The sequence below is a fragment of the Oncorhynchus tshawytscha genome, linkage group LG13 (genome assembly GCF_018296145.1).
Source record: "Oncorhynchus tshawytscha isolate Ot180627B linkage group LG13, Otsh_v2.0, whole genome shotgun sequence".
NCBI classification, from domain to species: Eukaryota; Metazoa; Chordata; class Actinopteri; order Salmoniformes; family Salmonidae; genus Oncorhynchus; species Oncorhynchus tshawytscha.
This window is the reverse complement of record NC_056441.1, coordinates 17,424,684-17,440,607: the sequence shown is the minus strand read 5'-3', so window position 1 is coordinate 17,440,607 and position 15,924 is coordinate 17,424,684. Positions and strand designations below refer to the sequence as shown.

The following is a 15,924-nucleotide window of genomic DNA, read 5'->3' as shown; positions in this document are numbered from 1 at the left end:
AAAGGTTACACTGATCCTAAATCAGCGCTCCTATTGAGATGCTTGATGCATACAGCCCCAGGTCTCTGGTTGAGTGGTATTGATGGGCCAGTTAGTTGAATCACAGGACCAATGACCCCAGGCGTTGAACAGTTTAGTTGCAAAGTTTGGTAACAGAATGAGACCAACTGCTATTCTGTTAACTAACTTTGCATCTGCACTCTAAGTAAATGTTTTTGTAAAATGCCTGTTAAAGTTAGTCCTTGGTTGTATGGTTTATTTACCTTTGCAATCGTTTTTGCTTGACACTTTTTATTCTCTGCATCAATCTGTTACTGTGGAATTGCCCTTTGTGAGTTGCTTTAGGTAAAACCCTCTGGTAACTGATCATGATGGACCCATGGGCTGTCCATTGGGATGTGGTGTGTTAGAGTGAGATTGTCCCTAGACATGGATATTGGGTCACTTTATTCCCCCCCACTAATGGTTAAGATTAGGATTGGGGAATCTGACCCTAGATCTGTACCTATGGAAAAGTTCACCCCAGGGTGTGTGTTGGTCAACACCCAGCAGGTGATCACTAACGGTGGTGATTCAACATGTAGAAGTTAACTGAAATTGACGGCCGATGTTCTGGTCAGAGATGATTGAACGGCTGTCCGTTGCTTTGCTGTTTCCTGGCCACTTGTACATCAAGTTGCCTCACGCTACAGAAAACGGAGAGAGGCTCCTGCCCTATTGGCTGTTCTGGCTCGGACAAGAGCAACAGGTAGCCTGGCGTTTGCAGCGTTGTCAGTAAGTGAAAGGTTGCTGGATCAAATACCCCCAGCCATCAAGGTGACAAATCTGTGCCCTTGAGCAAGGCACTTACCCTAATTTGCTCCTTGGTCGCCGTACCATTGGCTGACACTGTAAAACACATTTCACTGCACCTATCTGGTGTATGTAACCATCTCTTATTTACTTTCTGAACTGTACTCACCAGAAAGTCAGTTTGGGCCTCTGTGATGGTGTGAAAAAGACACTAACAAATCTCTGCTCTGGTTCTAATCACTCTTTCCTGTGGTCCTGGGTCAGGTTCTGGATGGCATGTTGGCCCAATATGGCACAGTGGAGAACTGTGAGCAAGGTACGCACACACATGTACGCGCGCACACACTCCTTAGCATGTCTGTTTGTCTTCTCTCTGCAGTGTGTGTGAGCGCATGTGACTAGTAGGTATTTGTTCAAGTCGGATTGTTTAGTGTATAAAGTTGTATCGCCTTGTGTGTTTTTGGGTGTTGAGTCTATGCTTTCTCTCCTTACAGTAAATACAGACACAGACACTGCAGTGGTCAACGTCAGATATGGTGCTAAGGACCAGGCTAGACAGTAAGCACACCTACTTACCTACCCTCCTTTTCTTTGTCATTCTGCAAGTGCAGTCAAACTAAATTTGTATGAGTGGTTTACACTATTTCCCCACACTGCATTTGTATTGATTCCTTTTTGTTAGTTCACCTGATTCCTCACCCTCTAAAGCAGTCACGCCTAATTAGTTGCTGATATAGGAGTAACGTGCTGGCTGAGAGATGCTAGCTCACTGCTGCCCTCTGGTGTGTGTGGAACGCCGGCCTTTCCTGATAAAGTGGGCGTGGCCGGTGTATGAAAATGAATACGACCCTTCAGAGCAGTTCACAGAACAGTCAGTCCTGGCCTTGTAGAGCAAGTTTTGTTCCAGCCCTGCAATAATACACCTGATTCTTGTAATGCCTTAATCAAGATCTTGTTTCAGTAGTGGTATAGAGAGAAAATAAAATCTCAAACTTGCGTCAGTATCTTCAGGGGTCAAGCAAGTTTGTCCTTTTCTGTGACGGAAAGCTTTCTATTATCATTGCTGTGACAGTGACTGACTGCTGTTTCTTTGTGTGATTGCCAGGGCGATGGAGAAGCTGAATGGCTTCCTGATGGAGAACTTTGCCCTGAAGGTGTCGTACATCCCAGACGAGATGGCCACCGCTGACGCCCCACCTCTGGGAGGGGGTAGGAGGGGCTTTGTCCCCCGTGGCCCTCCCCGCTCAGGTTCTCCGGGCATGGGGGCGCGCCCCAAACTACAGTCAGAAGTTCCCTTACGTATACTCGTCCCAACGCAGTTTGTAGGAGCCATCATCGGCAAGGAGGGAGCCACCATTCGCAACATCACCAAACAGACACACTCAAAGTAGGACTACGTCCCTGATCATGTACACAGTATACACCCAACAGTATGCTGGGGTGCGTTCCGCAGGACACAATGTTGTGCAATGTTCAGATAGAAATACAGCATGTAGGTCAAACACCCCTCTTTTACATGTAGAATTAGGATTTACGTTGGCACTATTCAATATGTTTCTATCTGCAACTTTCCAAAATATTTGACTATTGAATTTGACCCTGATTTATGACCATATGTAAATACATTTTATGATTCCCTTGGCTTGGCAATATAAAGCTCACTCTCACAGAAATAATTGTACTCTATTGATTTAGGCTCAGCCTACCAATTGATGTGACCCTCAAGGCATCTCAAGTTGAAAAAGATGGACTTTAACAGTTTCACCCATCTTCAGTGATTCTGTGGGATTAAGCCAGTAGGAAGGGTGGACGCTGGGATTGAACCCCAACCTCGGTTAGGGAATAGTATGAGACCAGCTGGTATCGTGACGGGCTGTGCACACTCTAGCTGTTTAGAAGGTGACAAAAACAATGCGTTTCTTCCCTTCTAAACTTGGGCTCCCGAGTGACGCAGCAGTCTAAGGCACCTCATGTCAGTGCAACAGGCGTCACTGCAGTCCCAGTTCGAATCCAGGCTGTATCACGTCCGGCCGTGATTGGGAGTCCCATAGGGCGGTGTACATTTGGCCCAGCGTCATCTGGGTTTGGCTGCGGTAGGCCGTCATTGTAAATAAGAATCTGTTAACTGACTTGCCTAGTTCCTCATCTTTTTCTTGCACCTCACCAGGATCGACATCCACAGGAAGGAGAATGCGGGAGCGGCAGAGAAACCCATCACAGTCCACTCCACCCCGGAGGGCTGCTCCAACGCCTGCAGAACCATCATGGAGATCATGCAAAAGGAGGCCCTCGACACCAAGTTGTGAGTTCACACATGCATAGACACGTGACAGCCTTTTAATTACTTTGGCGTTATGAAACAATCATAATTCGGTGCATTCGGAAAGTATTCAGACTCCTTAACTTTATCCACATTCTGTTTCTTTAGTCTTATTCTAAAACGTATTTTTTTAAATACAAAAAATGACTTATTATTCTACACGCACTACCCCATATTGACAAAGCGAAAACGGGTATTCAGACCCTTTTCTATGTGACTCAACATTTTTGGTCTTTTATTAGGATCCCCCATTAGCTGTAAAGGCAGCAGCTACTCCTGGGGTTCACACACATGACATTATACAGAACATTAATAGACAAGAACAGCTTGAGGACTGAACTGCATATGTTTTTTTAAAGGCACATGTAGCCTACATATCAATACGTACAAGCAAACCATCTAGGTCAAATAGGGGAGAGGCGTTGTGACGTGAGGTGGTGCTTTATCTGGGGTTTAAAAAATAAAGTTTGTTTATTTGAGCTATGAAATGGAACAGAGTTCCATGCAAAAATGGCTCTATATAATACTGTACTCTGTTGAAATTGTTCTGAAAAGACCCCTGGTGGCATATCTGGATGGGGTAAGTGTGTGTCAGAGCAAGATGACAATGCAAACAATTTGGGATTTCTAAAAAGAAGTGATGCAGTCAGGCTCTCAACTCTTAGCCAAGAGAGATTGACATGCATGGTGTTTTTCAGCCTTACTACAATGAAGAGCAAGACATGTCGCTCTGTTCTGGGCCAGCTGTAGTGTAACTAGATCTTTCCTTGCAGCACTCTACCTCACGACTGGACAAGTATCAAGATGATACAAAACCAGAGCCTTCTGAGCTTTTTTAAGTGTGGTGTCAAAAAAGCAGAGCATGTCTTTATTATGGAAAGACTTCTCCCTATCTTTACAACCATTGAATCTGCGTGTTTTGACAATGACCGTTTACAATATAAGGTAACGCCAAGTAATTTAGTCTCAACTTGTTCAACAGCCACACCATTCATTACCAGATTCAGCTGAGGTCTAGAACTTAAAGTATGATTTGTACCAAATCCAATGTCTTAGTTTTAGAGATGTTCAGGACCAGTTTATTACTGGCCACCCATTCCAAAACTGACCAGCTCTTGTGGTTGCTGATGCACATATGGTTGAAGCACTCATGGACACGCATGCTTTGTTTATTGCCAGTGGCAGGTCAATGGTGAAAAGAGTTGAGGGCCGAGAGAGCTGCCCGGCGGTACTGTTACGGAATATTCTAATCAATATTATAAAATCTAACAGTACAGCTCCCACAATCTTCAGATCAATTTCTTTCAACCAATCAGTCATTTGACAGTGCAGTACATGTTGAGTTCCCTTCTTTATAAGCATGCTGAAAGTCTGTTCACTTGTTTCCAGAGAAATAGCATTGTGAACTCGGCAACAAATATATATATATTTTTGTATGAACATAAGATTCAACATCTGAGACATGAACTGAACAAGTTCCACAGAAGTTTGACTAGCAGAAATGGAACAATGTGTCCCTGAACAAAGGGAGGGTCAAAATCAAAAGTCAGTCAGTATCTGGTTTGGCCACCAGCTACATTAAGTACTGCAATGCATCTCCTCATGGACTGCACCAGATTTACCAGTTCTTGCTGTAGATGTTACCCCACTCTACCACCAAGGAACCTGCAAGTTCCCGGACATTTCTGAGAATGGCCCTAGCCCTCACCCTCTGATCCAACAGGTCCCAGACGTGCTCAATGGGATTGAGATCCTGGCTCTTCGCTGGTCATGGCAGAACACTGACATTCCTGTCTTGCAGGAAATCACGCGCAGTATGGCTGGTGGCATTGTCATGCTGGCGGGTCATGTCAGGATGAGCCTGCAGGAAGGGTACCACATGAGGGAGGATGTCTTCCCTGTAACGCACAGCGTTGAGATTGCCTGAAATGACAACAAGCTCAGTGTGATGATGCTGTGACATACCGCCCCAGACCATGATGACCATCCACCTCCAAATCGATCCTGCTCCAGAGTTCAGGCCTCGTGTAACTCTCATTCCTTCGATAATAAACTCAAATCTGACCATCACCCCTGGTGAGACAAAACCGCAACTCGTCGGTGAAGAGCACTTTTTGCCAGTCCTGTCTGGTCCAGAGACTGGGTTTGTGCCCATAGGCTAAGTTGTTGCCAGTGATGTCTGGTGAGGACCTGCCTTACAACAGGCCTACAAGCCCTCAGTCCAGCCTCTCAGCCTATTGCGGACAGTCTGAGCACTGATGGAGGTATTGTACGTTTCTGGTCTAACTTGGGCAGTTGTTGTCATCCTGTACCTGTCCCGCAGGTGTGATGTTTGGATGTACCAATCCTGTGCAGTTGTTACACGTGGTCTGCCACTGAAGACTATCAGCTGTCTGTCCTGTTGCACTGTCTTAGGCGTCTCACAGTATGGACATTGCAATTTATTGCCTGGCCACATCTGCAGTCCTCATGCCTCCTTGCAGCATGCCTAAGGCACATTCCCGCAGATGAGCAGGGACCCTGGGCATCTTTCTTTTGGTGTTTTTCAGAGTCAATAGAAAGGCCTCTGTAGTGTAGTAAGTTTTCATAACTGTGACCTTAATTGCCTACTGTCTGTAAGCTGTTAGTGTCTTAAAGACTGTTCCACAGGTGCATGTTCATTGTTTATGGTTCATTGAACAAGCATGGGAAACGGTGTTTAAACTTTACAACGAAGCTCTGAAGTTATTTTGATTTTCACTAATTCTTTGGAAGATGGGGTCCTGAAAAGGAGATGTTTCTTCTTTTTTTTTTTGCCGAGTTTATTTTGTCTAAACATTTTTTTCTAACAGTTTGCTAAGAGCTGGCAGGAAGCTTTATAGGTCTGCTGTTAGAACAAGTAAAGGCCGCTTTACCACTCTAGGATAACTGGATTTACTTTGGCTTCCCTCCAGGCCTGAGGACAGACTTTCCTCTAGGCTCAGATTAAAGATATGACCGGAGTGGCTATAGTCAGTTACCATTCTCAGTAGCTTTCTGTCTCTGTTGTCAATGCCAGGAGTTTTGTTATTATTGATAATTTTTCCAACTCTCCCACACTAACTTTACAAAATTCAAACTTTCAATGATTTTCTTTCATTCTTTTTTTAATGCATGAATACGATGGCTCACTGTTCGTTGGCATTTCCTGCCTACATTTGCCCACTTTGCCAATGAAGTAATCATTAAAATAATAGGCAACATCAAATGGTTTTGTAATGAATAAGCCATCTGTTTCGATGAAAGATGGAGTTGAATTTGTCTTTTTGCACATTTCATTTAAAGTAGGCGTTTTTTTTCTCCATTATATCATTGATCTTGGCTTCATAATATTTTTGTTTTGTTAGTTACATATCTCGATATGCAGCCAGACTTATTAGCCACTCCTTTTGCCCCTTCTCTTTCAACCATAGTTTTTCAATTCCTAGTCAATCCATGGAGCCTTATTGAGCTCTGGTGCATGCTGTTTCCATTGATCATCCCTGATGTTTCTACAACTTGGAGTCCACCTGTGGTAAATTCAATTGATTGGACATGATTTGGAAAGATGCACACCTGTCTATATAAGGTCCCACTGTTGCCTGTGTACATCAAAGCAAAAACTAAGCCATGATGTCGAAGGAATTGTTCGTAGAGCTCCGATACAGGATTGTGTAGAAGCACAGATCTGAGAAAGGGTACCAAAAAATGTCTGCAGCTTTGAATGTCCCCAAGAGCATAGTGGCCTTCTTCATTCTTAAATGGATCACTCCACCAATCAGGCCCTTATGGTAGTGTGGCCAGACGGAAGCCTCTCTTCAGTAAAAGGCACACGACAGCCTTCTAGGAGTTTGCCAAAAGGAACCTTTTTAGAGTCTCGCTGGTCTGATGAAACCAAGATTGAAGTCGTTGCCCTGAATGCCAAGCGTCACATCTGGAGGAAACCTGGCACCATCCCTACGGTGAAACATGGTGGTGGCAGCATCATGCTGTGGGGATATTTTTCCAGTGGCAGGGACTGTGAGGCTTGTCAGGGCCAAGGGATAGATGAACAGTGCAAAGTATAGAGAGCCTTGATGAAAATCTGCTCCAGAGCTCTCAGGACCTCAGACTGGGGGATAAGTTCACCTTCCAACAGGAAAGGACCCGAAGCACACAGCCAAGACAATGCAGGAGTGGCTTCGGGACAAGTCTCAATGTCCTTGAGTGGCCCAGCCAGAGCCCAGACTTGAACCCAATTGAACATCTCTGGAGAGACCTGAAAATAGCTGTGCAGCAACGCTCACATCCAACCCTACAGAGCATGAGGCTCTGCAGAGAAGAATGGGAGAAACTCCCCAAATACAGGTGTGCCAAGAAGACTGTAATCGCTGCCAAATGTGCTTCAATAATGTACTGAGTAAAGGGTGTGAATACTTATGTAAATGCAACCAGAGGGAAAAGAACTCCCTTGGCCTCCATTTGGCAAATCTGACCATAATTCTATCCTCCCTGTTTACAAGCAAAAATTAAAGCAGGAAGCTCCTGACTAGATCAATAAAAAAGTGGTCAGATGAAGCAGATTCTAAGCTAAAGGACTGTTTTTTTGCTAGCACAGACGAGTATGTTCCGGGGTTCCTCCAATGGCATTGAGGAGTACACCACATCAGTCATTGGCTTCATCAATAAGTGCATCGATGACGTCGTCTCCACAGTGACCGTACATACATACCCCAACAAGAAACCATGGATCACAGTCCGTGCTGAGCTAAAGGCTAGAGCTGCCGCTTTCAAGGTGTGGAACTTTAACCTGGGAATTTATAAGGAATGCTGCTATGCCCTCGGAACCATCAAACAGGCAAAGCATGAATACTGGACTAAGATTGAGTCGTACTACACCGGCTGCGACGCTCGTCGGATGTGGCAGGGCCTGCAGACCATGAGACAACATAGGGAAGCACAGCTGAGAGCTGCTCAGTGACACGAGCCTACTGGACGAGCTAAACTACTTATATACTCGCTTCTAGGCAAATAACACAAACATGCATGTGAGCACAAGCCATATCGGAAGACTGGGATCACGCTCTCCGCAGCCAATGGAAGACCTTTAAACAAGTCAACATTCGCAGGGCCCAGAGGGACGTATACTGCGAGCATGTGCTGACCAACTAGCAAGTGTTCACTGACATTTTCAACGTCTCCCTGTCGGAGTCTGTAATTATCAACCTATTTTAAGCAGACCACCGTAGTGCCCAAGAACACCAAGGTAACCTGCCTAAATGACTACCGACCCATAGCACTCACGTCTGTAGCCATTAAGTGCTTTGAAAGGCTGGTCATGGCTCACATCAACACCATCATCCCAAAAACCCTAGACCCACTCCAATTTGCATACCGCCCCAACAGATCCACAGATGCGGTCTCTATTGCGGTCCACACTGCCCTTTCCCACCTGGACAGAAGGCATACCTATGTGAGAATGTTATTAATTGACGATAGCACAGCATTCAACACCATAGTGCCCTCAAAGCTTATTGATGAGCTAAGGATCCTGGGACTACACACCTCCCTCTGCAACTGGATCCTGGACTTCCTGATGGGCCGCCCCCAGGTGGAAAGATTAGGTAACACATCCGCCACGCTGATCCTCAACAGGGGCCCCTCCGGGGTGCATGCTCAGCCCCCTCCTGTACTTCCTCTTCACTCATGACTGCACGACTCCAACACCATTCAATTTGCAGTTGAGACAGCAGTGGTAGGCCTGCTCACCGACAACAACCTCTCCCTCAACATGATCAAGACTGAGATGATTGGGTACTACAGGAAAAAGAGGACCGAGCAGGCCCCCATTCTCATCGACTGGGCTGCAGTGGAGTAGGTTGAGAGCTTCAAGTTCCTTGGTGTTCACATCACCAACAAATGTGGTCCAAACACACCAAGACAGTGGTGAAGTGGGCATGACAAAACGTATTCCCCCTCAGGAGACTGAAGATTTGGCATGGGTCCTGAGATCCTTAAGGTTCTACAGCTGCAACATCGAGAGCATCCTGATTGGTTGCCTCACTGCTTGGTATGGCAACTGCTCGGCCTCTGACCACAAGGCACTACAGAGGGTAGTGCGTACGGCCCAGTACATCACTGGGGCCAAGCTTCCTGCCATCCAGGACCTCTATACCAGGCGGTATCAGGAAGGCCCTGAAAATTGCTAGACTCCAGCTATCCTAGTTATGGACTGTTTTCTCTGCTACCACAAGGCAAGTGGTACCACCGAAGTGCCAAGTCTAGGTCCCAAGAGGCTTCTGTTACTTATCTTATTCTTATCTGTATTTTTTGAAACTGCACTGTTGGTTAGGGGCTCGTAAGTAAGCATTTCACTGTATTTGGTGCATGTGACTAATAAAATTTGATTTGAATGTGATTGCTTTGTTTAAAAAAAATAATAATCAACACCTGTTTTTAGCTTTTTCATTGAGGGGATTTAAAATAATAAAAATATTCTAGCTTTAATCTAATTTAACAAAATGTGGAGAAAGTCAAAGGTTCTGACTACTTTCCCCACTATGTCAAAAATTTCCAATTCCGGTTGATGCTTCAAAACCTACTTCATAAGAGTTTTACATTTTTTTTTTTTTAAATCAGGCATTCTTGGTAGAATAGATGGATGCAGTTCAATGCATGATTAATATACAATACCAGTGAAATGTTTAAACAACTACTCATTCAAGGCTTTTTCTTTATTTAAAAAAAAACTAATTTCTACATCGTAGAATAATAGTGAAGACATAAACTATGAAATAACACACATTGATTCACGTAGTACCCAAAAAAGTGTTAAATGAAAATATATTTTATATTTGACATTCTTCAAAGAAGCCACCTTTTGCCCCAATGATGGCTGTGCACATTCTTGACATTCTCTTAACCAGCTTTCCCTGGAATGCTTTTCCAACATTCTTGAAGGAGTTCACACATGCTGAGCACTTGTTGGCTGATTTTCCTTCACTGCAATCCAAACCATCTCAATTGGGTTGAGGTCTGGTGAACTGATGCAGCACTCAATCACTCTCCTCCTTGGTCAAATAGCCCTTACAGCCTGGAGGTCTGCTGGGTCATTGTCCTGATTAAAAACAAATCATGGTCCCAGTAAGCACAAACCAGATAGGATGGCGTATCGCTGCAGAATGCTGTGGTAGCCATGCTGGTTAAGTGTGCCTTGAATATTTTTTTAGATCGGACTGTGTTGCCAGCAAAGCACCATCACACCACCACCTCCATGCTTCACAGAGGGAACCACACATGCAGAGATTATCCTTTCACCTACTCTGCATCTCACAAAGACACGGCGGTTGGAAAATCTAATTTGGACTCAGACCAAAGGATGGATTTCCACCGTTCTAATGTCCATTGCGTGTTACTTGGCCCAAGCATGTCTCTTCTTATTGGTGTCCTTTTAGTAGTGGTTTCATTGCAGCAATTTGACCATGTAGACCTGATTTCATAGAGTTGAACTCTGAAGCATTTATTGGGGCTTGTAACTCTAATGAACTTATCCTCTGCAGCAGAGGTAACTCTGGGTCTTCCTTTCCTGTGGCAGTCCTCCGGAGAAACAGTTTCATCATAGTGCTTGATGGTTTTTGCGACTTGAAACAACTTTAAAAGATCTTGAAGTTTTCTGCATTGACTGACTGTCTTTAAAGTAATCAAATCAATGTTTGTCACGTGCGCCGAATATAACAGTGAAGTGCGTACTTACAGGCTCTAACCAATAGTGCAAAAAAGGTATTAGGTGAACAATGGGTAAGTAAAGAAATAAAGACAGTAAAAAACAATAGCGAGGCTACAGACACCGGTTAGTCAGTCTGGCTGAGGTAGTATAACCATATCTACATGTACAAAGTGACTGCATATATTTTGAACAGAGAGGAGGAGGAGGGGGGGTGGTAGGTGGCGGGACACAATGCAGATAGCCTGGTTAAACAATGTGCGGGGACACTGGTTGGTCGGGCCAATTGAGGTGCAAATAGTCCGGGTAGCCATTGAATGACCTGTTCAGGAGTCTTATGGCTTGGGGGTAAAAACTGTTGAAGCCTTTTTGTCCTAGACTTGGTACTCCGGTACAGCTTGCAATGCTGTAGTATAGTGAACAGTTTGACTGGGGTGGCTGGGGTCTTTGACCATTTTTTTAGGGCCTTCCTCTGACACTGCCTGGGGTAGAGGTTCTGGATGGCAGGCAGCTTGGCCCCAGTGATGTACTGGGCCTTATGCACTACCCTCTGTAGTGCCTTGCGGTCAGAGGCCGAGCAATTGCCGTACCAGGCAGTGCTGGAACCAGTCAGGATGCTCTGTGTTGCAGCTGTAGAGCCTTTTGAGGATCTCAGGATCCATGCCAAATCCTTTTAGTTTCCTGAGGGGGAATAGGCTTTGTCGTGCCCTCTTCACGACTGTCTTGGTGTGTTTGGACCATTCTAGTTTGTTGGTTACGTTGATGTTTTTCTGGCACAACCCAGCCAAGGCTCTGACCACCTCCCTATAGGTTGTCTCGTCGTTGTCGGGTGATCGGGCCTACCACTGTTGTGTCGTCTGCAAACTTAATGATGGTGTTGGAGTTGTGCCTGGCCATGCAGTCGTGGGTGAACGAGGAGTAGAGTGGAGGGGACTGAGCACGCACCCCAGGGGGGCTCCAGTGTTGAGGATCAGTGTGGCAGATGTGTTGCTACCTACCCTCACCACCTAGGGGTGGCCCGTCAGGAAGTCCAGGTTCCAGTTGCAGAGGGAGGTGTTTCGTCCCAGGGTCCTTAGCTTAGTGATTAGCTTTGATGGCACTATGGTGTTGCATGCTGAGCTGTAGTCAATGAATAGCATTCTCACATAGGTGTTCCTTTTGTCCAGGTGGGAAAGGGCAGTGTGGAGTGTGATTGAGATTGTATCATCTGTGGATCTGTTTGGGCGGTATGCAAATTGGAAGTGGGTCTAGGGTTTCTGTGATAATGGTGTTGATGTGAGCCATTACCAGCCTTTCAAAGCACTTCATGGCTACTGACGTGAGTGCTACCGGTCTGTAGTCATTTAGGCAAGGTTGCCTTTGTTCTTGGGCACAGGGACTATGGTGGTCTGCTTGAAACATGTTGGTATTACAGACTTAATCAGGGATATGTTGAAAATGTCAGTGAAGACACCTGCCAGTTTGTCAGCACATGCCCGGAGCACACGTCCTAGTAATCCGTCTGGCCCGCAGCCTTGTAAGACCTTTAAAACAGGTCAACACACACATCGGCTACAGAGAGCGTGATCACACCGTTGTCCGCAACAGCTGATGCTCTCATGCATGCCTCAGTTTTGCTTACCTCAAAGCGAGCATAGAAGTGCTTTAGCTCGTCCAGTAGGCTCGTGTCACTGGGCAGCTCGTGGCTGTGCTTCTCTTTGGTCTGTAATTGTTTGCAAGCCCTGCCACATGACGAGCGTCGCAGACTGTGTAGTATGATTCAATCTTAGCCCTGTATTGACACTTTACATGTTTGATGGTTTGTCGCAGGGCATAGCGGGATTTCTTGTAAGCTTCCGGGTTAAAGTCCCGCACCTTGAAAGCGGCAGCTCTACCCTTTAGCTCAGTGTGAATGTTGCCTGTAATTCATGGCTTCTGGTTGGGGTATGTATGTACAGTCAATGGGGATGATGTCCTCGATGCACTTATTGATAAAGCCAGTGACTGATGTGGTGTACTCCTCAATGCCATCGGAAGAATCCCGGAAAATGTTCGTCTGTGATAGCAAAACAGTCCTGTAGCTTAGCATCTGCTTTATCTGACCACTTTTTTTATAGACAGTCGCTCGGTGAAATGTCGTTTCTCTTTGCTTATTTGAGCTGTTCTTGCCATAATATGGATTTAGCCCTATCTGGTAAAGGACCATTTTCTGTATACCACCCCTACCTTGTCACAACACCGCTGATTGGCTCAAGCACATTAAAATGGAAAGAAATTCCTTAAATTAACATTTAACAAGGCACACCTGTTAATTGAAATGCATTCCAGAAATGCCAAGAGTGTTCAATCTTGTCATCAAGGCAAAGAGTGGCTACTTTGAAGAATCACAAATAAAAAATATATTTTGGTTTACACGTTTTAGTTACTATATGATTCCATATGTTATTTCATAGTTTTGACTTCACTATTCTAATACAATGAATCAACTGTGGAATAAGTGTAAACTTTTGACTGGTACTGTTATTCACCAATAAAGGTTTGGTAGTCAAATGTTTAGCAATCAGGTTGTAAATCAAAGCTGGCCTGGTACATTGCTTGCTTCCCCCATTCGGGATGCACTGTTTCAATGACTCAATATTTTGGACAAAATCTGACCTCTAACTCTAACACGGAACCCAAACCGGCTGCGCGTGTGCGCCATCGTGCATACATTTATTTTGTCCCCCTACACCAAAAGCGATCACGACACGCAGGTTAAAATATCTAAACTAACTCTGAACCAATTACATTAACTTGGACAGGTTGAAAAGCATGTATGGAAAGTTAGTTAGTTAGTTTGCACTTGCTAGCTAATGTTAATTTGTCCTATTTAGCTAGCTTGCTGTTGCTAGCTAATTTGTCCTGGGATATAAACATTGAGTTATTTTACCTGAGATGCACAAGGACCTCTACTCCTACAATTAATCTTTCAATCACCCACGTGGGTATAACCAATGAGGAGATGGCACGTGGGTACCTGCTTCTATAAACCAATGAGGAGATGGGAGAGGCAGGACTTGCAGCGCAATCTGCATTCTATTTTAGCCCTAAGCGTTGCAGACGCTCGCGAACAGTGTGGGTGCAATAATTGAATAACATGGATTTCTAAATGGATTTTGCGACGCTCACTAACGCGATGTGTCTGGTCAGTATGTAAGGCTGGGAATGTCAATACAATCAAACTAGCAAGGGCAACGATCACAAGTCAGTCATTACATGGGTAATAGGCTGGCGCACGTGTCAACCAAGGCGTGACACATTTCTATCCATCCCGGTGTTGTCCAGAAAATCTCCCCGGTGACAGATTTGTCCCCCTCTTTCACGTGAACGTGCACGCACTCAATTCTTTATTGCTGCGACTTGCTTGCTGGTTGAGATTTCAGATCACGTTAGGCTGCGTTTAATTACATTTTCTTATGTCGGTTTGATCATGGTGTAAGGTCTGCAGTTTTCGGTTTGGCTATTTGTTTCAAGTGTCAGTCTAGAAATAAATCTCTTTGCCAAAATTCATCTCATGTCTTATTTGACTAGTTCTGAAATGTTTGCCTACATTGTACTCCCTCTGTTTGATGGTATACACACGTTAATTTTGGTTGCCTGCCCTGGCGTGAAGTTTGTTCTATAGAAAGTATTTCACTCTTTGTGCTACAAAGTATTTGACTCTAGCCAGGAAATTAGAGGGAGATATTTCGGCAAGGACATTTTCTGCCTGCAGGGCCTGGCACACTTCATAATAATTTTGGTAACTCATGTTGACCAGTGTGTGCCACAAAGTATTTGACTCTAGCCACAAAAATTAAGGATATTAGAAGGTGGTGGAGGATTGGGGGGGGGATCTTCGGCACAACACTGGCAATGATTTTGGTTAATTCATTTTGGCCCGCTACCATACCGCCAGCATTGTGCTGCACTACAGGTCACAGCAAGCACTGCCAACCTGTTGCACACCAATGGGCATTGCGTTGCCACACACAACCCTCTTCCCAGACACACACGAGCCAGCCAGAGCACTAACCGACTCTTCTACCGGACCAAATGTTTAAACGTGTTGTAGGCTAAATGTCCATGACGAGGTTCTGTGCCAAAGGGTCACTACTGTAGCCTGCAGAAAATGCAGCCAGAACAATTTCATATTGGTTGCTGACACTTTGAAAGATAAAGGATTCACATGAGAGTTTAAATTACTACTAAAGGACAATGGGACACATAAGCAAGTATAAATTAGTCAACAGTTGAGTCATATACTTCATGAAATTACAGCCTGATTCGCTCGCATCGGCAACTTCAATTGCCCTGCTTTCGTGTGTCCGGTTTCTAGCATGCAGCGGAGGTAAGGTGTACAGATACATGCGACAGTCCTTGCTAGGCTATTAAAATGTTGCCGCCTGACTTCAGTTTTTATAGCTTGAAGATGAATAAGCAAAGAACTAGACCTGCAACAAACCGCCGCAAAGGAGAAACATGTTACATATTACAGCCGCATTTGTATAGTAGGCTGGCTACTGCAGTAGGCTGGCTACTCAACTACAAGATATTGAGTGCACCATACAGCAATTTTGAATTTATTATTTAGCAAGCTAAAAATACGTAGTGGGGGTGTGACCAACTTTTCCCCCATTTTGTTTTTCGGTGGCGACAGGAAGGGATCCAGGTGTCAATTGGGTTGCTAGTAAGACATCTGAATCACTTTGCTATCTACAGTAGCTATGCTGACCATGAACGATTTATCCAGAGTTAGCAGTGGTCAATCAAATGTATTCGCGTCGATCAAGTGGGAGAGCTGGCAAGTTCCCATTCAGTTGTCAAACTGTGGGACAATTTGCATGCATTGCCAGGGAAGCTGCAGTAGGACAGGGAAGGTTAATGCCAAAACTACGGTTTTGGCTACAAGGTCCAAGCTGCTTGATAAGGACTCCATGAGTGCTAGCTACTGCCTTCATTCTATGCCACTTTGACTATGCAAGTACTTCCTGGTTTGGGTGTTTATCTAAGCTGAAGCTCCAGATACAGCTGCTTTCAGGAACTCAACTAGCTGCCTGTTGAGGCCAGGGTGTCCCAGATTAGACTGGGTTTGGTTTACAGAATTATTTATGGT

At 44.9% G+C, this 15,924-nt stretch overlaps 1 protein-coding gene across 4 annotated transcripts in view; it reads left to right on the top strand.

Moving 5' to 3' along the window:
- The window catches only part of igf2bp3 (insulin-like growth factor 2 mRNA binding protein 3), a 39,822-nt gene that overhangs the window by 13,476 nt on the left and 10,422 nt on the right, over positions 1 to 15,924 (top strand). For all 4 annotated transcript variants that reach the window (XM_024440985.2, XM_024440983.2, XM_024440982.2 and 1 more), the window contains exons 4-7: positions 1,057 to 1,108; positions 1,287 to 1,350; positions 1,898 to 2,179; positions 2,960 to 3,094. In XM_024440985.2, coding sequence (XP_024296753.1) covers positions 1,057 to 1,108; positions 1,287 to 1,350; positions 1,898 to 2,179; positions 2,960 to 3,094 — 533 coding nt within the window. The remainder of the gene's footprint in view (positions 1 to 1,056; positions 1,109 to 1,286; positions 1,351 to 1,897; positions 2,180 to 2,959; positions 3,095 to 15,924) is intronic.